Genomic DNA, 27932 nt, shown 5'->3' on the forward strand with positions numbered 1-27932 from the left:
ATAGAGGCTAGGGAATTTAATTTCAATTAATTAAATGAAATATGGGATAAAAAGCTAGTATCAGTGATGTGACTGGATTGCCTTAATAACCCATCCGGTTATCTAATGTCATTTAGGAAAGGAAATCTGCCATCCTTACCTGGTTTGGCCTATTTGTGACTCCAGATCCGTAATGCAGTTAACTCTTAACTGCCTTCAGAAATAGCCTAGTAAGCAACTTGGTTGTATTCGGGAAGTTGGCTTATCTTCACTTTTTCAGGGCCAATTAGGGAGGGATGATAAATGTTGGCCTTGCTAACAATGCCCACATCCTGTGCATATGGAAAAACATGCCAGACAATTTATGCAGAGCAAGGACCCACATCACTGACAAAATAATGACCAGATGATCTGCTTTATTGATGTCGGTTGAGGGACAAATAGTGGAAAGGGCATCAAGGAGCACTTGTCTTCTCTTCAAATAGTATCATGGGATCTTTAACTTCACCTAGGAAGACAGATGAGGTTTTAGAACAGCTCACTTGAGCAAAGCCACCTACTGTGGTGCTGCACTGAGGGGTCAGGCCTACGTACCCAAGTTTCTGGAGTGGGACATGAGCTTGCCACCTTCTGATTCAATGGGGCGGGTGTTACCACTGAGCCAAAGCTGACACCTGTGGCTGATGTTTTAACAAATAACACTTTCTAGCCACTGAAAACTGTTTTCAAATTAATTTAAAATGCTGCAGTGCAAACATGAAACAAAACCTACTTTTTATGTTTACAGGCTATATGGCAGATTATTGGAACATTCTTATTTTACAGATTGTGTTCAGTCTTGAACATGTTGCTGTGAAGATGGCCTGCTGTGTTTAGTGTTCCAAGTTGCTGTGCTATAGCAATAGCACACAAGCTAACTGCTACAATTTTAGCTCAGACTGAGTTCATTATTGGTGGGAGGCAATAAAGTGAAGATGAAGTGTTTCTCTGCAGAGAGAAGAAATTAATTGGGAAATTGCCATGGGCATTTTTATTCTGCAAATCTCTTGGTAGCTGGCTAGAGAGTACATTATTTTTAGGTAAAATTTCTTGCATTGTAACTCAAAGGTAAAAAATAATTGATTTAGAACAAGGAAGAACGTGCAGGGTTACGGGGAGCGGGTGGGAGAAAGGCACTAGGTGAATTGCTCATTCAGAGAGCCAGTGCAGATACAATGGGCTGAATGGCTTCCTTCTGCGCTGTAACAATTCTGTGATTTTTTTTATTTGAAGTTGGTATAAAAAAAAGCTTTCCAAAGTTTTATTTTTACACTGAAACATATTTTCTGTTGTCTTCTATTTGTAGTGCTGACCAGTGAGGGTATAGTGTTTGTCTCAGATTTTTCACCATCCAAACCTCCCAGCAGTTCGGGGAAGAAGGTTTACATATCAAGCCCTCATTCAAGTCCTGCCCATATAAAACCAGCAGCCACTGGTGCCAAGAAAGCCTTAAACAGGGTGAAAATCCTCATCACTAATGAAAAACCCAAGTAAGTTACATTTTTAAGATAAAATGTTAGATTTTGCAAGCTCTATTTACAATTTGCCCTTTTATTGAGAGAAAATTTCTTCACTGTAAATTCCTCCCTTCACCCATAAATTTATATTCTAAATTTTATTTCCCCAGCACAGATATCACTTTCATGAACTCAGCATTAACAAAATTAGAATTGCCCTATTTAATCTTCAAGTTTAATGTTTAGAGGTATTTAGCAATGTAGAAATTATACAATATCTCATGCATGATTAAAAATGTGTATTTTGGAAAGTAGAAGAAAAATCAGTACTCAATAATTAATCTATTTTTAATGGCTATGTATTTATAATTATATGAGTTAACCCAATTGCATTGACTTTTTTCGTAAAAGTTTCCTTGTGGTTAGACGTATTCGAACAAGACAGAATATTGATACTATTTATATATTAATTTTATAATGCTTCAGTAAGCTTTCTGATGGTGATCCCACTCCTTCCAAACAAATTTCCTTTTGTTAGATTTACCATTTTACATAGATAAATTGCCCATAAAAGCAAAATGTAAAACTACTACTTTTTTCATGCTCCAGTGCCTCAACTAAGTACCAAGTATTTCATCTTGATAAGAATTCTGTAAGTATATTGCTAAATAGTACAATAGGAAACGAAAATAAAATGTAACTAGCATTTCTTTTTTGAGAATCTGGAGGGGAATTTGACTGATATTTGTATTGATAATTTAAATTGCACCATTATTAAAGACCTAAGCTTATTGGAGATGGGCAGCGAATGCTAGCCTTGCGTTGTTCACAATTTTGGGGGAGGTGGTGGCTTAGTAGCACTGACACTGGACTAGTATTCCAGAGACCCAGGGTAATGCTCTGGCCACCTGAGTTCGAATTCCACCACACTTTCGGGCAGTGGTTGTTGTGTGAAAGTTTTTTCTCACGTCACAGTTGCTTCTTTTGCAAATCACTTTAAATCTGTGCCCTCTTGTTCTTGATCCTTTTACAAGCTGGAACAGCTTCTCCCCATCTACTCTGTCCAGCCCCTCATGATTTTGAATATCTCTATCAAATCTCCTCATAACTGCCTTCTCTCCAAGGAGAACAGTCCCAACTTCTCCAATCTATCCTCATATCTGAAGTTTCTCATTCCTGGAACCATTCTTTTAAACCTTCTGCACTGTATCCAATGTGTTCACATCCTTCCTATAATGTGGCAGCCCCAGAACTGTACACAATATTCCAGCTGAAGTTTAACGAGTGTCTTATATAAATTCAGCATAACCTCCCTGCTCTTGTACTCTATCAATAAAGCCTAGGATACTATTTGCTTTATTAACTGTTCTCTCCAACTGTCCTGCCACCTTCAATGATTTATGCGTATATACACCCAAGTCTTTCTGCTCCTGCATCTTCTTCAAAATTTCATCCCTTATTTTATATTGTCGGTTGATGTTCTTCCTACCAGAATGCATCACCTCACACTTCTCTACATTGAACTTCAGCTGCCACCTAGCTGCCCACTCCACCAACTTGCCTATGTCCACTTGAAGTTCCACACCATTCTCACAGTTCACCAAACATCCAAGTTTTGTATCATCTACAAACTGTGACATTGTCCCCTGCACACCAAGATTTAGATCATTAATATATATCAGGAAAAGCAAGAGTCCCAATACCAACCCCTGGGGAACTCCAGTACAAACCTTTCTCCAGCCTGAAAAATATCCTTTAACCATTACTCTCTGTTTCCTATTTTTCAGCTAATTTTGTATCTACTTTGCCACTGTCCCCTTTATTCCACGAGCAATAACTTTTCTCTCAAATCGGTTGTGTGGCACTGTGCCAAATGCCTTTTCAAAGTTCATGTACACCACATCAACAACATTATTTTCATTGGCCTTTTCTGTTACCTCTTCAAAAAACTCTAGCAAGTTAGTTAAACATGATTTCCCCTTTAGAAATCCATGCTGATTCTTCCTTATCAACCAATATTTTTCCGTGTGACTATTAACTCTACCCCAATTGTATTTTCTACCTGAAACTTGTCATAAGCACACTTTTTCTTTTTTATCTTAATCTCAGCCACCTTTTTCATCCAGGGAGCTCTGAATTTGTTTGCCCTACCTTTCCTTCTTGATAGAATATACCTTGACTGTGTCCAAACCAATTCTTATTTGAAGGTAGCCCATTGTTCAGCTATAGTTTTCCCTGCCAATCTTTTGTTCCAGTCTATCTAGCCCAGCTTTGTTCTTGCCCCATCGAAGTCGGCTCTTCTCCAGTTAATTATCCTTACTCCTTTTCTAACATCATCCTAAAATGTACAATACAATGATCACAGTCTCCTAAATGTTCCCCCACTGACACTTGATCTACTTAGCCCACCTCATTTCCAAGAACCAGGTCCAACAGTGCATCTTTCCTTGTTGGATTGGACACATACTGCTGTAGAAAATTCACCTGAGCACAATTTAGAAACTTTTGCCCCTGTCTGCCCTTTACACTATTTTATGACACAGCCGATGGTAAAGGCTAAGTTGTTCAAATCCCAGAGGGAAACTTGAAACAACTGTCATAACCCATTTTTGCAATTTGTATGTTTTGAGATGCAGGTTTTGAATTCAGTAGTAATAAGACCACTGAGTCTCAAGGGTTTTTTATAAAATTAAATTAAACATTTATTAATACAAGAAAGATTGTAAGCACATACATATGTCTACAAAATTACTACTATGATAACGACAAAAAACCCCTAATTAATCTGACTCAGTTACACCCCTGGTACGGCAACAGTAAAACACACAGATTTAAACAGACCCCTGGTAAAGCACACCCTGGACAGTCGCATTTAAAATGAGTCTCTTTCAGCTCTGGGTCCTTGCAGACAGACTTGAGGCTAAAAGGCTGGAGGCTTTAGTTCATCGAATCCCTCCTCCTTTTACTAATAGCCCTCTCTTCCTTTGTACATATTTTCCTCTTTGAATGCAAATTCTCATTGTCACTAGGTTTTTTTAACTTTAAATTTTCTAACAAAAAATCTCTTTCATAATACTCACTATACTAGTAAGCTTTGAAAAAAATAAACATATTGTTTCTAAATTTCACCTGGTTAGGTGTAATATTTCACCCGCTCTTTTGAATGGTCTATTTAAAAATGCAAAATACCCCCTTTACACCTCACCTTCTATTTCCTATGTTTATCTAATTAACATTTCAAATCTACTTCCCTTCTATACATCAAAGCTTCTAGACCAGCTGGCTTTAATCCAATTAAGACATACACACATATATAGACACAGACACCTCTAAACTCTCTTTTAAAATAATTTCCAATAACATTATATCTTCTTGACACACTACTACTATCCCAGTCTACATTTGGGTAGTTAAAGCCCCCCCCCCCCCCATCATAACTACTCTATAATGCTTGCATCACTCTGTGATTTCCTTGCAGGTTTGTTCTTCTACATCCTTCTCACTATTTGGCGGTCTATAGACTACACCGAGCAATGTAACTGCACCCTTTTTGTTCCTTAGCTCTAGCCAAATTGATTCTGTCCTTGAACGCTCTGGGACGTCCTCTTTCTCCAGCGCTGCAATGCTCTCCTTAACCGATGCTGCCACCACCTCCTCTCCTTTCCTTCCTTTCCTATCTCTTCTGAACACTTTGTACCCGGGAATATTTAACAACCAGTTCTGCCCTTCCTTGAGCCAGGTCTCTGTTATCGCCATAACATCATATTCCCACATGACAATCTGCGGCTGTTACTCCCCAATTTTATTTACTATACTCCGTGCATTCACATACATGCATAGTAACTCTGATTTTAGATTTTGTTATTTTCTCCCTTTCCCCGACTTTACCAATTCCCTATACTAGTGCTATCTGTTCCTCCCAGTATTTTGTGCACCCTGGTATTTCTCTCTAATATTTTCTCTTGATTCCCACACCCCCGTTGATTTAGTTTAAAGCCCTCCCAACAGCACTAGCAAAACGCCCCGTAAGAAACTCAGTCCCATCTCTGTTCAGGTGCAACCCATCTGGCTTTTAGAGGTGCCATCTCCCACAGAGCCAGTCCCAGTGTCCCAGGAATCTAAAGCCTTTCTTCCTGCACCATCTTTCCAGCCATGCATTCATCTGCCTTATCGTCCTGTTTGTGTACTCACTGGCACGTGGCACTGGGAGTAATCTAGAGATTACTACATTTGAGGTCCTGCTTGCTAATTTTCTACCTAGCTCCCTAAATTCTGATTGCAGCACTACATCCCTCTTCCTACCTAAGTCATTGGTACTAATGTGGACCATGACCTCTGGCTGACCACCCTCCCCCCAGAAGAATGTCCTGCAGCTGCTCTGTGACATCCTTGACCCTGGCACCAGGGAGGCAACATACCACCCTGGAGTCACGTCTACAGTCAGAGTCTACAACCACTGTCTGTTGCCCAACCAATAAATCCCCTGTCACTATAGCTCTCCCTTTCTTCTTCCTCCCCTCCTGTACAGCCGAGCTGCTCATAGTGCCACAAACTTGGCTCTGATTGCCCTCCTCTGAGGAACCAGTGCCCTCACCAGCTTCCAAAATGGAAAACTAATTTGTGAGCAGGGACCCAGGGGACCCCTGCACTACCTACCTACTTCTCTTGGACTGCCTAGTGGTCACCCATTCCCTTTCTTTCTCCAGGCCTTGAAGCTGCAGAGTGACCACTTCTCTGAATGTGCTATCCAAGGGCAATTAGGGATGGGCAATAAATGTTGGCCTATCCAGCAAAGGCTACATCCCATGAACGATTTTTAAAACAAAAATCTGTGGCAGGGCCCCAGTGGTCAGCTTGACTTGGCTTACAAGTTGTAGATGTTTGCCTGGCAAGTTGCTGAAAGTACAATCTGATTTGAATGAAAATATGAAACAAGTAGACAATTTTTTTGAGTTACTGACAATCTGCCAGCAGGATTGGAAGAAGAAATTGCAGTTATATGGGGCCATTCATGTCTTGAAGATGTCCCGAATGCTTCTTGCTCTATTAAGTACTTTTTGAAGTCTAGTTTTAATTGTAACATAAGTAGAAGTCGCAGCCAATTTTCATCACAAACAGCGATCAAATGATCTGTTTTAGTGATGGTGGTTAAGGGAAAAATGTTTTAAGAAGAGCTCCCTTGATCCTTTTTGAATAGTACCATCGGATCTTTAAAATCCACCAGAGAGGGCAGACAAAGGTTTAACACCTCAACTGAAAGACTGCACTTCTGACGGTACAGTTCTCCCTCAGTATTTCACTGAAGTATCGGCCTAAATGGTCCAGAAGTCCATGACACTTTAGTTTTCTAGCCTCATTTGGAATATTTTTCTTCAGTGAGAGATGCTGACAATTGCATGGAGGGCACTAGTTATTTGGGGAAAATCCACCATGTTTTACTTTTTAACATATATGGTAATGAATGCAAAGTTTCTGTTATCATGCTAATTTATTATTCACCTGATTTATTTCAGTGCAGAGTCGGTAACTTTGAATGACTGCCTGCAGCTGTCCTATTTGCCATCTAAGAGGAACCATATGTTGCTGCTATATCCCAGAGAAATCCTGATCCTTGACTTGGAAGTAAACCAAACAGTAGGCATAGTTGCTATTGAAAGAACAGGAGCTCCATTTCTACAGGTAACTAACTCTGCCCTTCCACTGACATTGTTACATTTAGAATGACTAGAGAATGATTTAATTACTACAAATGTGGAGTTAAGCCTTTTGAGATATTGAGAATGAAGTTTGAGTTGGCAGTATATCTTGTATTGAAATCTGAGGGATAAAAAGGAAAGAGAGCTTCTACTTTTGGACTGTAATCCAGAAAATGCATCCTCACTTATGTAATTTAGAAATCAAGACTGCTGTGAGAATCTGATGTTATGTGGTGGCAATATGTTTTGATTATGAAGGATTGAGTACTAGCTAAGTTTCAATATTGCCTTTTTGAGATTGAGAACTTTATAGTGTTTGAATAAATTCAGGACAGATATTTGGATGCACCCTGCTGGCATAATCACAGTTTCAGTGGATATAATGTGAGCACTTCCTAATAATATCATTTGGTTGTTTCCTGATAAAAGATACTGCAGTAGAGATGATGGTAAATATTAGATGTAAGTTTATGCATTCAGTTTGTATGAAATTCTAGCACACACCAAGTTCCAGTATTCTCGCATTAATTACAACACTATTCAGAATAACTGATGTTTTCAAACTCTTTTCTGTTTCTCTGTCCTAGGTCATTCCTTGCCGTCAGCGGGATGCTTTATTCTGTCTTCATGAAAATGGCTGTATTACACTAAGAATCCGTCGAGCAAATTCCAGTTCACTGGCTCTCTGCTGTGAAGAGCAGGGTGAGCATGAGTGCCAATCATAAAGTAACTCGTTAACAAGTTGCAGATTATTTCTGCAGTAGTTTTAATCAGTATTGATTGCAATCAGCAAGTTGGGTATGTTGAGTTTAATCAGAGTTTAGGTATCCATCCACCTTAGGAGATGATGGACTGTGTCCAGGTATGTGTCACTTCAGTATTGAACATAGTCTGTTGTGGCTATAGAAGCTGATTCATGACTGGCAGTCCCTTCCGCAGCTGGCACAGATTGTTGTTGGGCGTTGGCCTGAGGTCAGTTGCTCTTTTCCACCATCTGGCCATTTCTTCTGTCCTCTGCTTTTTCCATACCCCTCCTTCCTACTTGTCTCCAGGTACTCCAGTTAGCAGCGAGGACTTCCTGTGCATCGACCCCAATCATTGTAGTCTCGCTTGTAGACATCCTTATATCGTGGACATGGGTGACCTGTTGATCTCATGCTGATAGCAAGTTCGCCATAGAACATATCTTAGGGGATGAGGCTGTTGTTCATTCGGCTCACATGACCCCCAATGGACTGACTCGAGTGCAAACATGCTGGGGATCCCTACACGCTGGTGTACTTCCATGCTCCACATCCTGTCTTACCATATTCAGCAGAGGTGGAAGCTGTTCAGTTGCTTTTCTTGACTCACATAAATTGTCCATGCTTTGCTACTCTAAAGGAGGGTGCTGTGAATACAAACTTGGTACGCACAGAGCTTTGTAATTTCAATTAGTTTGCCGTTGGTCCACACTTGGTTTTTGAACTTTGACATGACAGCTGCAGCCCTGGCATTTCTGGTACTGATTTCAGCATCATGGGACAGGTTGCTGGTAATGATTCCAAGGTATGTAAAGCTGTCGGCGACCTCCAAGGTGAGGTTGTCAGCGTTGCTGGAAGATGGAACCTCCACATCCTGGCCCATAAGTTTGGGCTTCCTGATGCACTTTGTCAGTGCAAACTCCTTGCAGGCCCTAGAGAACCAATTTACAAGCTGTTGCAAGTCAACTTCAGTATGGGATGCCAGCACGGCGGCATCAGCAAACAACGACTCACTATTCACAATACACACTTTATCTTGGTGCGCAGTCTTGCCAAGTTGAACAGCTTGCCATTAACTCTGGCATGCAGGTAGATATCCTCAGTTGATTTGCTGAAAGCGTACAATAGCAGCATGGAGAAAAATACATCAAATAGAGTTGGTGCCAGGGCGCAGCCCTGCTTTACCCCACTGTTGATTTGTGAAAGCTTCCACTGATGCTCCATTATAACTGATAAAACTGCATGTTCTTATGGAAAGAAGAAATGATGCCCAGGGATCCAGGTGGGCAGCCTATTTTCCACCGCAGTTTAATGATTCCGATTCTGCTGAAGAGGTGGAAGGTCTCCATCAGGTCTATGAAGGCAGTGTAGAGTGGCTTGCGCTATTCTTGACACTTCTGTAACTGCCAAAGTGTGTCAACTGTCGATCTGCCAGCTCTGAAGCCACACTAAGACTCAGGGTAGATGTGTGATGCCAGGGCCTGCAATCTGGTCAGAGCAACGAGAGCAAGGGCCTTCCCACAATACTTAACAAGGAGATGCCTTAGCAATAGTTCCAGTCACTGCGATCCCCTTTGTTTTTATACAAGTTGACTATTTTTGCATCACACATGGCTTGCGCAAGTTTTTCCTTTGAGAAAAGATGTAAAAGTTCATGGAGATGCTGCAGCAGTGCTGGTTTTTCACTTCTGATGATTTCAGGTGGAATGTGGCTATTTCCTGGAGCTTTTACCACAGGCAAGACAGTCCGTGGCCCTGTTGAGCTCTACTATGGTTGGTTCGGTTTTCAGCTCCTCTATGACAGGAAAGTCTGGAATGGCACGGAGAGCTTCTTTGGTGACACTGTTCTCCATTGTGTAGTGTCCAAGATAGTGCTCTACCCACTTTTCCATCTCATGCTAGGTTCACTGATGATCATCCCTATCTTTGTCTTCAAGGGGGCTGATTTGGTTGCTGCTGGACTTGTTGCATTCTTGATTCCTTCATACATCCCTCTTGCATCACTGGATTCAGCAGCAGATTGTATGCTGTTGCAAACTTTCAACCAGTTTTGATTGGGGCAGTGCTGACCAGTCTGCTGAGGCTTGATTCTAGCAACTCTGAGAGCATCTAGATTTTGTTTGCCAAAGACTTGCTTGTAATTCACGAGAGCTCTCCTCTTGGTTGCAGCAATTGGCTCCATTCAGCATTCCTCTGATTCTTTTTTCTGTACGCAGTGAATGCAGAGTTATAGATGGTGTTATACAGATGGTCGCAGTTATTCGCTGTACTCTGACCTTGGCTGTTGTCCGAAAGAACTTGATCAAGGATGTTAAGGAACTCATGGATCCTTTCTGGGTCAGTGGTACACCAAGTGTTGACCTGAAGACAACTTTTCTTCTTCTTGGATTGGCATAGCGTCCTTGGCTGAAGTCTGATCTTGCTAAATACCAGTGAGTGGTCAATGTCACAGTCAGTGCTGTGATAGCTACGATTGAGAGCACACTGTTGAGGGTAGTATTTCTGGTGATAATGAGATCCAGCCAGTGCCAGTGGTGTGATCTCAGAAGGCTCCTTGTGGCACGACTTGGCTTGGAAGTAACAGCTTGTCATACGCAGTCCCATTGTAGCAGCATAACTCCAGCAGCCTCTGCCCATTTTTGTTCATCTTGCCAGTTCTCTGGTGCCCTGTGCACCTTGGCTAAGGCCAAGCTGTGCAGTCGGTCCCCACCTTTGCGTTGAAGTACCCATGCTGCTGGGAATTTTGCTGAAGACAGTGTGTGTGCTTCATAGAATTGATCCTTGAAATCAGGTGTGGAGGTGAGTGTCAGGCATAGATTCACAAGGTTAACCGGACCCTAGCTTGTTGGCAAGCGAAGAGTAAGAAGTCTCTCTGGGCCTTCTGTGGGTGGTTCAGTCATCACGAGTGGAGCATTTTTTTACTATGAAATGCACTCCATGCTCATGTGTCGCTGCTTTCAATTTCCCCTGCCAGAAGGAGGTGTAATGTTTCTCTTTAGGTGATCCACTTTGAGCGGGCCTAGTATTTGCAGCACAGCAATGTCCACATTGAGCCTTGTAAGTTCCTTGTGATCAGAGTTACTTTAGGAGACGCAATTCAGAAGACACAATTCTCTGCATAAATGCATTTTCTTAGAAAAGTTTAAAAAACTGTGATATGTTATAATTTTCCAATTATGCTTATGATTCAACACCAACTTTCATAAACTGAAACTAAACCGCATTTTTGCATGTAGTCTCATTTTTAGAGCAAATAAACTTAAGTCAAAGGGAAAAGCAGAATAGAGAGAGGTTTTCTAAACACACAAGGTAAAAGGTAAATATGAAAAGTCATTTTTTAATCAGGAAGGAAATTATAGGACATGATCTATGAGGGTGAAGTCATGAGATTGCAAAAGAGCATAGCTATTAAGTGGAATGAATAGACAGGTGACATATTCAGTTCAATTTAATTAGTATATCTCGGGAAAACACTGAAATGAAAGATCCCCAAAATGTTTTTAGATCCAGATCAGCTTGTTCAGGAGCTTACCTAAGAGAGAGGAGGGGAAAAAACCTAAAGGTGCAGTAGATACATTTTTAAAACTGGTGGTGCGCTTTTAGAAGTGCCTTGGGATGTTTTCTACATTAAAGGAACAATATAAATGCAAATTGTTGTTGCAGCAGCTGGAAAAGGCTGTGAAAAAGGCAAATTGGATTCTGTGTTTCATATATTTAGGAGCACTGAATACAAAAGATAGAAAATGATCCTGAATTTGCACATAACATTGACCAGGCCACAGATGGAATATTGTGTTTAGTTTTGTGCAGGAAACATACTGGCACCATGGGAAGGGTATTATGAAGATTCCTTTGAATGATACCAGGAATGATAGGTTATAATTATTAAGAGAGGCTTGAAAAAATGTGTCATGGAATGGGACTGGTTAAAGGGGATATAATAAATTATAGAAGGTTTTGAAAGGATAAATAATGAATGATTACTGCTGAAAATCCCATTGGAGCAATTCTGAATGGAAAAGTAGCAGGGCAAACTGTATTAATATATGGATGGGAAAGGGCAGAGAAATAGTGTTAGAGTAGTCATCTCCAATTAAAGTCCCCTTCAGTGCTAGACTCCTTGGATTCTGTAACTTGCATTTATATAAACCTTTATTACATCCTCAGTACAGCCCAAATAATTTCTTCATTTTGGAATAAGGATGTAAATTGCATACTGATTGGACACAGTTAATTATTCTGCTTACAGAGGATTTTCTTTCATTTGAAATAACATTTTTCTTAATGTTTTTAGATCCAGATCAGCCTGTTCAGGAGCTTACCTACGATCTGCGATGTCAGTGTGACGCAATCCGAGTCACTAAGACAGTTCGCCCTTTTAACATGGTGTGCTGTCCTGTCAATGAAAATTCTGCTGCTTTGATTGTCAGTGATGGCAGAGTGATGTTGTGGGAGTTGAAATCCAACTTACTGGGGCCAAAACCTTATTACAGGTATCTTTGTCTATTCTGTTCTGGAGAAATATAGCAGACAATATCCAAACATGTACATTTTAAAATGCTAATAGACTAAACAGTTATGTACTGTGACTAAATATTAATCACCTGAGAATTACAAATTCATTGTTTATAAAGACCATTTCTTCTACATTCAGTACTTAAAAATTCATAAAAGTCTAAGGAATTTTAGTAAAAAAATTGAAGCAATTTGACCCCTTGTGCCTCTGCCAGTGTTAGATTCGTATCTCATTTCCTCGCTGTTACCCTGAAGCCTTCAATAATTTTCTTCATGTTTGTCTAATTCCCTCTTAAATATTGTGATTGACTGTGTTTCAATAGCCACTTGTGGTAATGCTCTAATTTAACTTGAATGTTTTGAGTTATAGACTACGTGCTAAAACTGATGAGTACCATGACACCAATTCCACAAGTCTGATAATTGAGCAATTGACTGTCCTCATGGTTGATGGTACCAATGCTCAGGTCATAAATGCAGGAAAGGAAAGCATTTTGAAAGCTCAAAGGTTATATTGAGCTTTTAAATAGTTCTGGGACATTGATACTTTTTCAAATTCATATTTTTTCATGATTTATCAATGCTAAAATTAAACGTATGGGGAGTGGAATGGTTTTACACTTGTACTAGCACAAGCTAGGTAATACTTGTAGAGATGGTGAGGCTCCCTCATTCATTTAGTGTCAGCAATGTGCTTTAATGCTAATCAGGGTAAAAAAGGACTAATTATTCTTCTGGTTACTCTGAAGCTACTGTTGTGTTAAGTTTTCTTAATTACCATGGGTGTTGTACATTTAACTCAAATCTAAATGCATAACTGCTAACATTCTCATTCAGCTGCTTTGTTCCTGTAAAACCCACCAAATTATATGTCCTCTGGAGTAGTGCTGCACTGGGTCCTGTATTTTCTTTCGTGTTAAACTCAAAAACAGGTGGTTTTAAATTGATTGCACCAATCAGATTACAAGCATACCATAGGCTGTGCCATGAGCTTGGAGCCTGTGTCCAGTGAAGATGCCACGCTCCCTTGTGAGTAGTGAGCCTGCTCAGTTCTGAGCCATTTCTTTTGCTGTCTCCTTCAGCATCTTATGGATCTTTTCCAGCAGGTTCACATCAGTGCAGTATTCGGGAGCAAGTTCCCAAATACCTTCTGATCTCTTCAGGAACACAGACCTCATAAACTCCCTCAGCAGCATTTCCACTTCTAGATGGTTCCTCAAGTAATATTGGTTGACAATTCAAGTATTTATCTTGAAGTGCCAGAGCCTGTACTGCTGCTCGTCGTCGAGTGCTCCCAGGTTGTACATCTCCATCCCATAGGGAGGAGGAACCCGGGACTGCGGATCCGCCATCTTTAGCGCAGCCAGTTGGAGGTGAAGCCCTTGTGGTTGGGGTGGAGTAACCCAAGGACATGTGTATCATGTGCTACACACCAAATGTTGCTCATTAACATGGAACAGTGGACAGATGTGTGCTGTGGATGTGTGTTCTCTAAGAAATGGGCCACAGCCCAAATCTACTTCATGCAAGACTATTACAGCCAGCATGAAGTGCAAACCTACTTCATGAATCTGTTCTTAATTTGAACCTGTGTCACAAAGATAAAAGAAATATTCTAATCCACGACATCTCCATACTTTATAGTTTGGGCCCCCAATCAAACTATAAAGATGTCTTCCGTATACAGAAAGAGAGATCAGGCACCTATGCTCAGAGCTTTGATGATTGTTCATAATAATTATGCTCACTTGAGCACTAAGTATTGGCTTGGTTCATTTGATAGAATTCTCTGAAATTATCTTTGGTTCAATTTCACATCCCTCCCCCCAACCCTTCCCAGTTCATGAGCATCCAATGCACTGCTGATGGAGTGCTGTACTGTTGGAATGAAGTCCTTGTAATGAGGGGTGAAATTGAGATGTATGCCTTGTCTGATATCTAGGGTGGATAGAGACAATTCTGTGGCACTATCCATGAAAGTCCAAGGATGTCTCTTCATATATCCTGGCCAACATTCTGCATATAACTAAAATCAAAACAAATTGCCTATTCATTTCATTATACTTCAAGTATTTTATTGCACGTAGTGTGCTTTGTGATGTTAAAATACTTTATTAAATATTAAAAAGATTTTTTAACTTTATCAGTAATTTTCAATGCACAATTTTTGTGCATAAAATGACAGTTTTGTAGGAAGGCAAATATCATATTGGCCTTTATTGCAAGGATGCAGGAGCACAAGAAGAAGGAAGTCTTGCTGCAATTGTACAGGTCTGTGTGGTGAGACCACACCTAGAGTACTGTGTGCAGCTTTGGTCTCTACATTTAAGGAAGGATTTGCCTGCATTGGAGGTGGTACAGCAAAGATTCACTAGATTGGTTCCTGGGATGAGAAGGTTGCCCTCTCAGAGGCTGAGTAAATTGGGCCTATCCTGTCTGGAATATAGACAATTAGAAGTGAATCAGAATAGAGAATCATTGAAACATACAAAGTTCTGATGGGTCTTGATAGGTTGGAGACCGAGAGGCTAGTTTTCCTGGCTGGCGCTACAGTCTCAGGATAAGGGCAATTAAGATTCCAATGAGAAGAAATTTCTTCACTCAGTGACTTGTGAGGAGATCTCTACCCAGAGGGTTGTACTCCATTGTTGAATATATTGAAGGCTGAAATAGTCAGATTCTTGGCCTCTGGAATCAAGAGTGGGTAAGATCAGCCATGACTGTGGAGCAGGCTTGAGGGGTCGTATGGTCTACTTCTCCTATTCCTTATATATTCTTATATTCTTTGCAATATTTTTTGAAAGAATCTCTTTACTTAATATTTAGTTGACTAGCATATTTTAATTCTTTCCCACTGTTGCCATGTCATGAATATATGACGGCTAAAAATGTTGTAGTTTATTATGCTTGATGTTTTTATTTTATTGCTTGAGTTATTTGTTGTTTTCTGTTTCTAACAGCTACTCAGGTTCCACAGTCTCTCCTTTGTATTGTCCAGTTTCATTTTGTGGAATTCCAGTGGGCACCCAACAGAAGAAACTTCCAGATCTCTCCTTGGATAACATGATAGGTAACAGTGTAATGTTCTGCTCTACTTTTACCTTGTAACACATAGAGCAGTGGAGGCTGATTTGCATTTCCTATTGATTCATTGGCTGTAATATATTAAATATAATTGAAAAAGTGTACTTCTCTTTAAGCCCTGGTGATGCCTAAGCTTGTAAAGAAGTTAAATTTATGTATATGGTGGGGGAGGGTGGAATGAAAGGTGTAAGGGGGCTACCTTTATTATAAAACACTCCATTGTTCCTCCAAATCTAAGTTATACTGTAAAATCCACTTTACTGAAACCATTTAAAGTTTCAGTCTTTTTGTTACTCTCTACCCTTCTTTCTCTGTGTATAGCCTCTACACTCAGATGGGAGAAAAAGGGTTACTGAGTTGGCATTGGTCATTAGGTTTCCAGCAAGCGACTCAGTGAAATATCGTGCAAGTCATGTATGTGACTATTCAGATGCTTCTCAGTTCACATTTTAATATAACAGGAGGCCACTCTCTAATTTTCTGTGAATCCACTTGCTGGCAGTTGCAAAATTCAGGTCAGCAGAGCAGTTGCTAATTGAGTCCAGAAATGTGTGTCCATGGCTCAAGGCCTCCTCCACTATTTTTATTGTTTTTAAACTGTTGAAGCATGTTAGTTATGCTGAAAGTAGCTCCCTCTTCCAGTCCTACTTTAAAATGCATTTTAATGAAATGACCAATAATCTTAAATGTTATATATAGATTATACATTCACACAGTTGTCCCTTCATCTATAGTATGGAAAGAAACGACATGCATTTATTGAGTGCTGCCACATTTGACTACTTTTCCATAGAAAGGTTTAGAAGAAAAGAGTTATCTTTAAAATATAGAAATTTTAAAACAAATGATGATCATGCTGTTTTTAAAAAATAATAAATTAATGTATTTTTTAAAAATTTAATCTTTCACAGCATGTGGTCATCGCTGGCCAAGCCAGCAGTTATTGCTTATCCCTAATTGCCCTTGAGGAAGATCTTTGAAAAATTGTGTAGATATTAACTAATAAACTATTAGCAAACACCTTGGATTGATTATGTTAGGAAGCCTTTGGTTCCTCTGCCTTTAAATGGGAGAGATAGGAAGAAAAGTACACACAGCAACAGCAATGCAGGCAGTCAAGTTTCAAGGAGAATAATGTGAGGCCGGTCAGGCTCAGCAAAGGAAAAAAGATTAGAATGAAATGGAGTAGTTAGAAGTAATTTTGTTTAGATCAAACAAGGCAAATCAGTGATGTGGGAAAACATAACGTGTTCATTGTTTTGTATTACAAAGCAAAGAATGTTTAACGTGATTGAACTAAGTGAATGTGATCTTAACTATTTTACTGCATGTTTACTGTTGTAAAGTAAAGCAACTTAATAATTCATGTCTGGCCTTGTCTCACCAAGTGTTTGCTCAGTCTGCCTATGGAGACATTCAAGAAGCACCATGGGAAAGACATGAGTATTCTATTCAAATCACAAGGGGATACCATTGTGACACAATTGGTTTATGCCTTTGTACTGAGAGAGATCGGGTAGGATGGGCACATTCTTGAAGTTAGGATGCTGAAAATACTTAATGGGAGCGACTTAGCATTGCTACTTCTAAGAGTAATATGCAGCACTAGCTAATCTCAAAGTGTGAAAAATACTCATTTCCTTTGACTGTCAAATATTTATCCAGTTCGCTCTTGAACTACTATTTGCCTTTACAACCTTCTCTGGGTACTCTGTTCTGTTTATTCACTTTTTTGTATAAAGGTATTAAATGTCTCTGTTTACATTTCCTGCACTGACCTTGAATCCATAACCTATTGGTGTATTGTTTGTGATTATAATAAAACATGTTACTTTTGATTCAATTTATTTACATCCCTTGGAATCTTGAATACTTCTCTGAATTGCCATTACCAGTAAAAATATTCCTGGTTTCTGTAATCCTTCCTCATAGGTCAGATGGCTGTTGCGTGTTGTTAATCTATTTGCCCAATGCTATTATGTCTAATACCACTATGTTATTATAATTGAATGGTAGCCAAAATTGTGCAGTTATTGCAGTTGGAGATAGACCAGTATTGAATTGGAACCGGGAATTCTTGAATAACGCTCTACATTCGTGATGACAGTGGAGTAGAATATATTATGTGGCACAGTGCAGTATTATTTTACACATCCGCTCCCAACCAATCAACAGAGTAACAATGAAAAACTGAAAGTTACCAGTAGTTGCTCTCATGTTTCACTTTAAGATATTGAGGGATTATGGGTTTGATAAATAGATCATTCTTCAAATCTAAATTTCCTTACTTTTCATGATTTATTAATCTAATCAATTTTTGGGCTACATTTTGTTAAATAGAAATAGCACTGTACAAAATATGATACTGAGGGATTGTTATGGTTTTCAATTTTTCAGAAAATACAAAATCACACTTTTTCTGTGGCTACCTTTTATATTATAAGTAAAATCAAGCTTGGGTTGTGGCTGTATAGATTTTTGTAGCTTCACCTAAGTGACATTAAGAAAATAGCTAATATTCTGCCTATAATAATGCTTGTATAAATTTCACAATTGCGTTTTTCCTCTCTAATTTCATTCAATTTCATTAACTGATGCATTTCTTGAGTGATCTGCAGGATAAGCATTTAAAAATAAGAAAGCATGAGGCACAAAATGGCCAATCAGCCCATCACACCTTTCCCCTCCATAAACTATGTTCAATGTACCTTATCGTGCACTTAATTCACTAAAAGTCCACAAGGAAGGCCTTGCAAAATTTCTTGAGTAAGAAAGTGAAATGGAAGAGCCTTTAGCGAACCTCACAGTGCCATTGCCGCGCACCCCCCCACCAAACCCCAACTAATTATTTTCCACAGGTGACACTTCTTGGGCCCTCAGCTGAATATTAACTATTGTGCTGCTTTTAGATAGCTTTACACTTGCACTTGTTTTAGATTGGATTCCAGTGTCCACGAGTTAACTCAGTTTTTAAAGAGTATACGATTGTACCGCCAGGATAAAGGAGCAGAAATAGTAATATGAACCCAGCCAGTTCATGATCCCTGCATTCCTCGAGTGTGACATAATCAGGAATAAAACTGGTCATGGTGCATTTGATTGTCTGAGTGTACATTTCTTCTGATAACCTATAATCCTTTTGAGCTGTTGCGGTACAAGATTAAGATGACTTTTTTTGATAAACGCATGTTTTATTCTCCCAATTTGTCTCTTTGACAGGACAGAGTATAGCAGTAAGTGAAGAACAGCTGAGTGTTCCATACCAACAGGAGGTTCAACTGAAGTTCCTGCTGACTGGCTTGTTGTCAGGTCTCCCACTGCCACCTTTTGTCATACGGATGTGTCCACCGCTCACTACCAAGAACATAAAGAACTACCAACCTTTACTGGCTGTGGGTGAGTACTTGATGTAGGGTTTATTATGTTATTAAGAATAAATAGAAATTTCTGTTTGAACAAAAGGTAATGGGTCCCATTTACAGTAATCTATAATTTCCTCTTTTTCATGAGAAAATTCTTACTGCTGTAGCTGTATATAAAAATTGTATCAACTTTCATTCCATAAAATATATTTATTTCATTAAATTATTTTGTTGAGTCACAATCCCAACAGCTGCCCTCACTGTGCTCTATTGTGGCACAAGAGTGAGCAGCTTAGTAGATGAGTATTGCTAATATCCCATTGTTTCTGGCTTGATTTTAAGAAAAATAAAATACTGGGTTTATTATGTGAGCAAGTTCTGTTTCAAATGTGGTTAAGTTCATTTCTTTCTTTGAAAAACAGAAGCTACGAGTTGAAAAATGTGATTCAGAATAGTTATTTTTTAAAAAAATGTTAATTTGATAATGTTAATGCTTTGTATAAAATGCATATTTGAACTGTCTACTGCATGCATACATCGTACAGCTCAAATATATTAAAACACAGTCAAAGTGATAAGTTGCAAAGTAAGCTGATTAGATTGACATTGTAGGGTAATTCATTCTTAATACCATCATTCTCTAAAGCCCTTTAAATCATTAAACTAGAATCATTTTTTATCTCCCCAGATAACTTTCCTCCTCTTCCATTCCTTGCTTCCTTTGTAATGCATTAGCTGCTTGTTGGGTGTCCATCAGCACTGCTCAAGCTATGGTTACTTGCCTAAGACCATTGTTCATGTGTGGCTCTTTATAGCGGGTATCAACAGACCATTGGACTATGAGGATAATCGTGCTAGTCCTGATCCTGTTCCCACCCAATGTTTGCACATCCAGACTTCTGACAGGGGTTGCTCAATAGCAATCAGTAGCAGAAATTCTGGCTGTTCCCTTTAACTTTACGAATGGGAGGACTGAAGTCAATTGTAACACCCTAATCCTCTCCCACCTCAGATCAATGGATATAGCAGAGACTGGGAATTAAATGGGAACCTATTGGCTCAGGAGACTCCAGGTTTGATACGATATGGCTCATCTAGGCACCTGATAAACTTGCTGAGCCATTGACAAAATCCTGTGGCTTAGTATTCCAACTTTGTAGAATTGAATTTAATCACAGTGGATATGATTATAGCCAAGAGTTGATCTTCAGTGTATATCACTGTGTAATAACACACAAGTCAACTTGACCCATCTTATCTCTGATCACTTAGTTGACGATAGGATTTTTATCTCTAAACAGCGTTGATGGGATTATTTCATTAGCTACATGAAAAACATGTCCATCAGCTATTAATATGTATTACAGGTACTAGCAACGGATCTGTGTTGGTTTATCACCTTGCTAGCGGATTGATACACAAGGAATTAAGCATTCATTCCTGCGAAGTCAAGTAAGATTTTCAGTATGCAAATTCCTTGCATTGAGTTTTCTAAAGGAGTGCGAAAAGTACACTTATGGTGTCATTGGCATCAGTATGAATAAGATGTGTATTAGACATGGATTTTACAGGATTAGCATAAAAATGCAAAATTGACTCCCTGTTTTGAAAGGTGACCCTTTTTCCCCCCTAGAGCTTCAGCATTATTCCGCATTACTAGCTTTTCCAGTAAACATCTGTCTAGTCACATGCCTTGCTGCAAATAAAAAAGGAGCATTGAAATACTATCCGAGGGAATGTAGCAGCAGCTGTTTTCCACATTGCCATACTTGCTTTTGCTTATTTAATTACTGTGAAAGCATGGCTGAAGTTGATATCTTTGATATTTCACAATGGAGATTTTTTTACCTACTAACCAACTCCTATACATTTGCACTAATATAAATAGTCCAAAACCTATTTAAAATCATTTGCATTATCCACTCATTAGGAAATGGATTGCCATATGTAACTCTCAGCCTTGGAAACCAGGACTCTGTTCAAGTTGACCTATTGTGAACTACCCAGTCTCCTCCATTAATCATTTCTGTTGTAACATGAAGGTGAGGTAGCAACTAGAATATAGGTTTCTCTGTAAAGGAAAAGAGGGAAAACAAAATGGGTAGTTACTGCTATCTCAGGAGTGCACACATTCCCTTCCCTTGCATTTCAGAGGGGCTTGGATAAAAGCTTCAGTGGGTTACCGATCCTTCCTCTTTGCCACATGATGCATGTTGTTATTGAAGAGGGTTGAAAGAGAAGCATTTTTTAAGTGAAAGGTTTGTTCTCTATTATTTGACAAAAATATTGCAGGCAAGCATAAGATATGACTTTACTGTTAGAACAGCCTAATATCAGTCAAACCATCTGTTGCGATGATTGCATATAATGTCTATATGAGAGCTTAGATATATACAGGAAATTATTTTGGAAGACACAGCAAGCCGTATGCTAACTTTTTAATAGGAGAATTACCAATGGAGCTTTTAAAATATACAGTATAATCCGTATATTGCTGCCTTTTTATAACTTAAGATTCTTAAATAATCTATTCACTCTTAACCCAAGTGTAAATATAAGCAATGAAGAGAGGCTAAGGAGCTTTAAAATGTGCAGTATTATTGGTGTACAGGATTATAAAGTATTAAATGGCATAGATTAGGTAGATGCAGCTATTAATTCAAGTTATCAGCCCAGTAGAACTTGAGGACATATAATCTAAAACAATTAAAAGTGGATTTTAAGTGGCTAGCTGATTTTCTATTAAATTACATACAAACAGTTTGGGGCCTGGAGCTGCTAACCTATCATTTTCCTTAGGATATTTTCTGTGCGGAAGCGGTATACTAAATTGTATAGTTCATTAAAGATTAATTATTATTGGACGTTTTTCTTGATTTTCATTTGTTTGGTTTCTCTCCTCATTATTTCAACAATTTTTAATTAGTTTTTTCTCTTTTTCTGTGCTTTTCTTTTGCACGCGCTCTCCCTTCACTTTTTAAAAAAATTACAGAGAGCAAAATAAAGATTGGGACATGTACATTTGAAGTGAAAGTATCTATGTAAAAATGTTATATTAAGCTATGGATTTTTAATTACATTGGAAAAATTTGATATTGTACAAATGTAAGGGCCAGAGAAGTTGTTCATCAATTATAATTTAGGACACAATCAAAAACTCAGTTACACCTCATTAACAAGGTGTATCTTTTAGAGAGGGTTATAACAACAGTATTACACTGTAAAAAAGAGCTCTTGTCAGATCAGTGATTTCTAAAGAGTGCCATCTGTGACGAGTTCCAACAGCACACCCTGTGGAGGAGCAAGGAATTACGGACAACATTTAACTGTGCACGTGCTAGAAGTGGCAGTCAGGTTCACGGTTATAGTGGTAAATTCTGGCAATTTTGCCAATATTACAAATGCAAAGGCCTGTTGTAAAATATATGTGTAAGGTGCTTTTTGGCTTCCAGCACTAGAAAAGATACTTGCTGTGACTATATTATGTAGCAAGTACCTCATTTGATAATGCTCCTGTGAAGTGCATTGGGATGTTTTACTACATTGAAGGCACTATATAAATACCAGTTGCTGTTATCTCAAAAATGCTGTAACTGCTGCACAATAGGAGGTTAATGCAATGAGTTACTAAGTTCAATATCTTTAGTCTAGCTGAATGCAATATGTTTCTAATGTTGCTTTATGGTAAGAATTGAGATTATGTTCAAGTTAACAGTTTAAATATTTGTTTTCGGACTTCCTATAGGGGCATTGAATGGGCAAGCCTGACCAGTTTCCTTTCTTTTGCCACCTCAACACCGAACAACCTGGGTTTGGTGCGGAATGAACTACAGCTGGTTGATCTACCAACAGGTCAGGAGAACTGAAAATGCTGCTTACTTCATATTATGCATGGCTGAAATTTGTTGATGAGTGAACAGTTGCTTCTTGAATTAGTCATAGGCTCGACTAGCTTAGTGGTTCTTTGAAGAAATATACAGAATTGAAGGATTTTAATGTAGAAGTGCCATTGTTTAATGTGAGGTTATATGATTGGTTCCTTTTAATTGCAGGCTAAAACTTTTTAAGCCAACAATAATTAATCATGCCTCTAGTATAATGAATTTGTAGCAAAGTTGGTCCAAGTTTCTCTGAAGTATTTTGAGTTTACTCTTCTGTGTTTAGAATTTAGTGTCTATTCATGAAACCTTTTCTGGCTCAGAGAATTGACATTCATCTTGTTCCTAATCAGAGCCTCGTGGTTGCTAAAACCGGTAAGAGAGGAGATTATCAGTAGACTTAAAGTAAATCCAGTTAGATCAGAATGTAGTTTGTCCATTCTGGAATTATATATCTATGATTCCTTTGTTTACAAAAGTATCATTGAGATATACAGATGGTTTGTTCCTCAGTTCCTCCTCCCGCCCCTTGCCCATTTCCTCCATTGTGTCTCACTTGTTTGCTCATTCACTCTTCTCTTCACCACCTCTCAATTTCCATTTTCCCCCCATCATTCTTGCATCTGCCTGACCATTTCTTCTTTCCTACTCTTGCCCCGTCTTGCTCTCCCAACTGCCCTTCCACTTCCCCTCTCAGTCTCTCCGGTTCCAATTATCACCCCAGCCTTCAACCACTGTAGGATTGACCTGGGTACTCCACTAGTCTTAACTGCGCACATGAAGCTCCATTGGAGATTGACTTACATGTTCAAGCAATGATGACTGTGATTAGATCCAAGAAGTCTTTTTTAAATTGTATTCAATTCCAGCAAATTTTTACACTTACGTATTATCTGCAGACTTGAAGAGAGATGCTAAAAATGTCTTTTTTCTGTTTTGTTCCCCTCAGCCTTGCTAGAGAATACATACTGCAGACAAAAGCAGATTGTTGGCGCATAGGCTTATATTTCTTTCAGGCATAAGAGCATAATTTCTTTCACTGTAATATTAATCATTTGCTAAAGTGAGTTCCCATGCTTAATGTTCAGAAAAGCCCCGAAGAAAGAAAATTAAATGTCAGTCGGATATATTTAAAGTAACCTAGAATGGTCTTCACTATATAAAAAAATATTTTAATTACTGTATCCATGAAATATATTTTATCGATATTCCAGTAGGTTAATGTAATAGAAATCTATTAAGCTTCGTTGTATTGCAACATTCATAATACTTATAGAGTGATTGCAGATTCACAGAGCTATTGTAACTTAATGGATTTTGTGTATTTGGATTGAAAATAGGAGGATCTCCAATATGTAAACAGTTTTTCATATTCCAGAAAAGATTTTTTTATTTAAAAGTTACAGTCAAAGGGTTATGTGGGTAGACAGCAAACTAGAGTTGAGGCCACAATCAGATCAGCCATGATCTTATCAAATGGCGGAGCAGACTGGAGGAGCTGAATGTCCTATTCCTGCTCTTCATTTGTATGTATGTTTCTAAAATGGTCACTCTAACCATGTAGTTTAAAGTATTGGTCGGAAGCCTTCTGTCTAATTATGTTGCATACTAATTTATCTTCAAACTACAGTATTATTTTGCATTCTTTTCTCCGCAAAGTTTGATGCACACTCTGGTCATGCCCAGTATTCATGTGCTCTGGATGACAGACAGGGGTTCATAAACAGAAAATAAAACTTCTTTCTGAAATGGTATGGCAACAATCAGTTTGAAGCTCATTGCGGGTTTAATTTAAAACATATCATAATTAACATAACTGAAGAATGAATGCTTCAACTGATTGGGTAAATTGCAACTTTCCTAAACTTCTTAAAACACTAGTAATAGGCCAAAAGGCATTAATAGCAATTAATTATATTAATTTAAATGCAAGTTTGTTGCACTTGTCTCTCAGAAACTCAAAGCAATTGGGAAGAGTCAGCATAGTTTTGTGAAAGGGAAATCATGTTTGATCAATTTATTAGAGTTCTTTGAAAGAGCAACATGCGGTCTCGATAAAGGGGAGTTTGTAGATGTGCTGTACTTGGATTTCCAAAAGGCACTTGATAAGGTGCCACATCAAAGGTTATTGTGGAAAATAAAAGCTCATGGTGTAAGGGGTAACATATTAGCATGGATAGAAGATTGGCTGACTGGCAGAAAATGGTGCGTGTGCATAAATGGGTCTTTTTCTGATCAGCAGCATGTGGCGAGTGGAGTCCCACAGGGATCTGTGCTAGGGCCTCAGTTTTTTACAATTTATATCAATGACTTAGATGAGGGGAGTGAAGACATGGTAGCTGAATTTGCAGATGACACAAAGATAAGTAGGAAAATATGTTGTGAAGAGGAAGTAAGGAGCTTGCAAATGGATATAGATAGGTTGAGTGGGTGGGAAAAAATCTGTCAGATGGAGTATAATGTGGGAAAATGTGAAATCATTTACCTTGACAGGAAGAAGGCTGCAGAATTCTGAGGTGCAGAGGGATCAAGGTGTTTTTGTGCATGTGTCACAAAGTTAGTACGCAGGAACAGCAAGTAATTAAGAAGGCTTGTGGAACGCTGTCCTTTATTATGAGAGGAATTGAACATAAAAGTAAGGATGGTACGCTTCAGTTATACACGGCATTGGTGAGACCACACCTTAAATTTTGTGTGTGGTTTTGGTCTCTCTTATTTAAGGAAGGATGTGAATGTGTTGGAGGCGGTTCAGAGGAGGTTTAGTAGATTGAAACCTGAAATGAGCCGGTTGTCTCAGGAGAAAAGGCTAGACAGACTGGGCTTGTTTCCACTGAAGTTTAGAAGAGTGAGGAGTGATTTGATTGAAATATATAAGATCCTGAACGGTATCAACAAGGTGAATGTGGAAAAGATGATCCCTCTGGTGGGTGAGTCTAGAACTAGGGGGCACTGTTTTAAAATTAGGGGCTGCCCTTTTAGGACAGAGATGAGGAGAAATTTTTTCTGAGGGTTGTGCAACTTTGGAAGTCTTTGCCTCCAAAGGTGGTGGAAGCTGGGTCATTGCATATTTTTAAGGCAGAGGTAGATAGACTTTTGGGGGCAAGGGAATCAAAGGTTATCAGGGTAGATGGGAATTTGGAATTCAAAACACAAACAGATCATCCATGATCTTATTGAATGGCAGAGCAGGCTTGAGGGACCGAATAGCCTACATTTGGCTCTATTTTGTACGTTCGCAATACTGTTGCCAGCCACAGCTTTAATCTTGGTAGTAACACGAAGCTGAAAGAGAGGTCACACTACTGTTTCAGGAGATGCAGTGAACTGTGTAAATAACCACCTTTAGTTTTAAAGGCTGTTCTTATTTCTGAGCATGTATCAATGTATTTTTTAGCTTGGTAGCTTTGCATAGAAACCTCACTAGCTTCTTGGAAGCTGTGACTTTCAGCAGCTGTTGTTTTTTGTGTTGCTGCCAGTGCTGTAGAATTTACCCACAATGTAAATGGGTGCTTGTCAGCATTGACAGCAATATAGAACTGTTCCAAATGTAAAGAATTCAATAATATAAATTTGACATAGAAGCAATGTAGTGGAAGGCAATATGAAGAAACCTAATAAGTTAAAGTGCAAGGAGTGATTTTTAAAAATACGTGTCTGTGTATTTTTACATGTTATGTACTGAATCTGTTTGTAGAAATAACTATTATCTTGTTAATAACTTCTTGGTGCAAGAATATTATCAGAAATTAGAATTACGGTTGTGTGAAATTTATGTGTATATTAAGAATATATGCAGTTGAGTGACATGTATTTCAAGTATGAAATGAAAAATCTCAGAGCCGATGTCATTATTTAATTGCCATCCAAAAACATTGCTGTCGTTTCACAAATAATCCTGATCTGAAGTATTCCACCAAATCATTGAAATGCTGTTTTGATTTTGTTGCTGTTGCTCAGGCATACAATAGGATAGTTTGAGATGTAGGAAATTTGGCATGTCAATTACTTTAGTTTTTGCCTATTGCATGTAGTTTTATTTTTCTGATTTTTTGTAAATACTTTGACTTCTTAGGCAGAAGTATTGCATTTAGAGGTGAACGAGGCAATGACGAACCACCAATAGAAATGATTAAAGTGTCCCATTTGAAGTAAGTATGGTTGTGTTCCAGAGTACTTTATTACCTAGTTAACCTTGAGCTTTCATGCCTTCTGATTTTATTGTTAAAAATTGTTCACTTGCTCCACTGCTATTCTGTTCACAATACTGTATGCATATGTAGAGGTAGAATGGACAGTGGTATTTAACCTTAGAAATGTTGTTGACTGATCCTATTGATAGCTCAGTCATTTACAGTACTTATGTTTGAAAACCTAGTACATATTCATTCCTGGGTATGTAGTCTTGCAATAAGTACTATTGTTCGCACTTTCTGTAGCTGGATACTTACATTGTCATTGATCCTGGGCCGATGATACATCTGAAGGGTAGAGCACCAGAAGTTTGCAGATACGTTGTTACCTTGTTAGATAAATATTAAGCAAATGTGATGTTCTTTAAATGAATTACAAAATGTTTAAATAAATCTTTTACAAAGATTTATGTCCTGGTTTTACTTATTCACTAAAAGGTGCAGTTTGTATGATAAATGTTTTTCGGAAAATAGCATTTAGACCATGTCAATCCAACCTAAAGGATATGTCTGTTTCATTTAGGCAGTTCTTGGCTGTGGTGTTCAAAGACAAACCTTTGGAACTGTGGGATATTAGAACCTGTACGCTGCTTCGTGAAATGACAAAAAACTTTCCTTCTGTAACTGCATTGGTATGGACCATTTACCACCTGCAATATAAAAGTTTTCTTGCAAATTGTTCTGCTTGTATGCTTGTATATATGTTCTTTAAATATAAAACATTTCAATGAATGCAAAATAGCTAAACATGGTAACATTTCAGTAAGCTAGTTGTTGTTAAGGAGGTGATATGCTGTAGCTCAGAGCACTTAATTAAGAAGATTTTAACTTCACATTAATGCTGCCCCTGAGGATAAGCAAATAGATTTTTAGCTGCTTAAACTTCATTATCTATGCTCTGATTGGTAGGAAACAGTCAAGGGAGTTGTTAAATCATGCAGACCAGAAAGGTCCCTGGTTCAGTTTGTCGGCAGTGCTGAGTTAGCTGA

General features: G+C 38.6%; 1 protein-coding gene across 3 annotated transcripts in view; it reads left to right on the forward strand.

The window, feature by feature from the left end:
• Positions 1–27932, forward strand: part of wdr11 (WD repeat domain 11) — a 120405-nt gene that overhangs the window by 36372 nt on the left and 56101 nt on the right. For all 3 annotated transcript variants that reach the window (XM_041209852.1, XM_041209853.1, XM_041209854.1), the window contains 10 exons: positions 1325–1508; positions 6989–7154; positions 7759–7873; positions 12209–12407; positions 15390–15499; positions 18733–18909; positions 20243–20327; positions 22621–22727; positions 26826–26901; positions 27467–27575. In XM_041209852.1, the coding sequence (XP_041065786.1) occupies positions 1325–1508; positions 6989–7154; positions 7759–7873; positions 12209–12407; positions 15390–15499; positions 18733–18909; positions 20243–20327; positions 22621–22727; positions 26826–26901; positions 27467–27575 (1328 nt within the window). The remainder of the gene's footprint in view (positions 1–1324; positions 1509–6988; positions 7155–7758; positions 7874–12208; positions 12408–15389; positions 15500–18732; positions 18910–20242; positions 20328–22620; positions 22728–26825; positions 26902–27466; positions 27576–27932) is intronic.

The sequence above is a fragment of the Carcharodon carcharias genome, chromosome 17 (genome assembly GCF_017639515.1).
Source record: "Carcharodon carcharias isolate sCarCar2 chromosome 17, sCarCar2.pri, whole genome shotgun sequence".
NCBI classification, from domain to species: Eukaryota; Metazoa; Chordata; class Chondrichthyes; order Lamniformes; family Lamnidae; genus Carcharodon; species Carcharodon carcharias.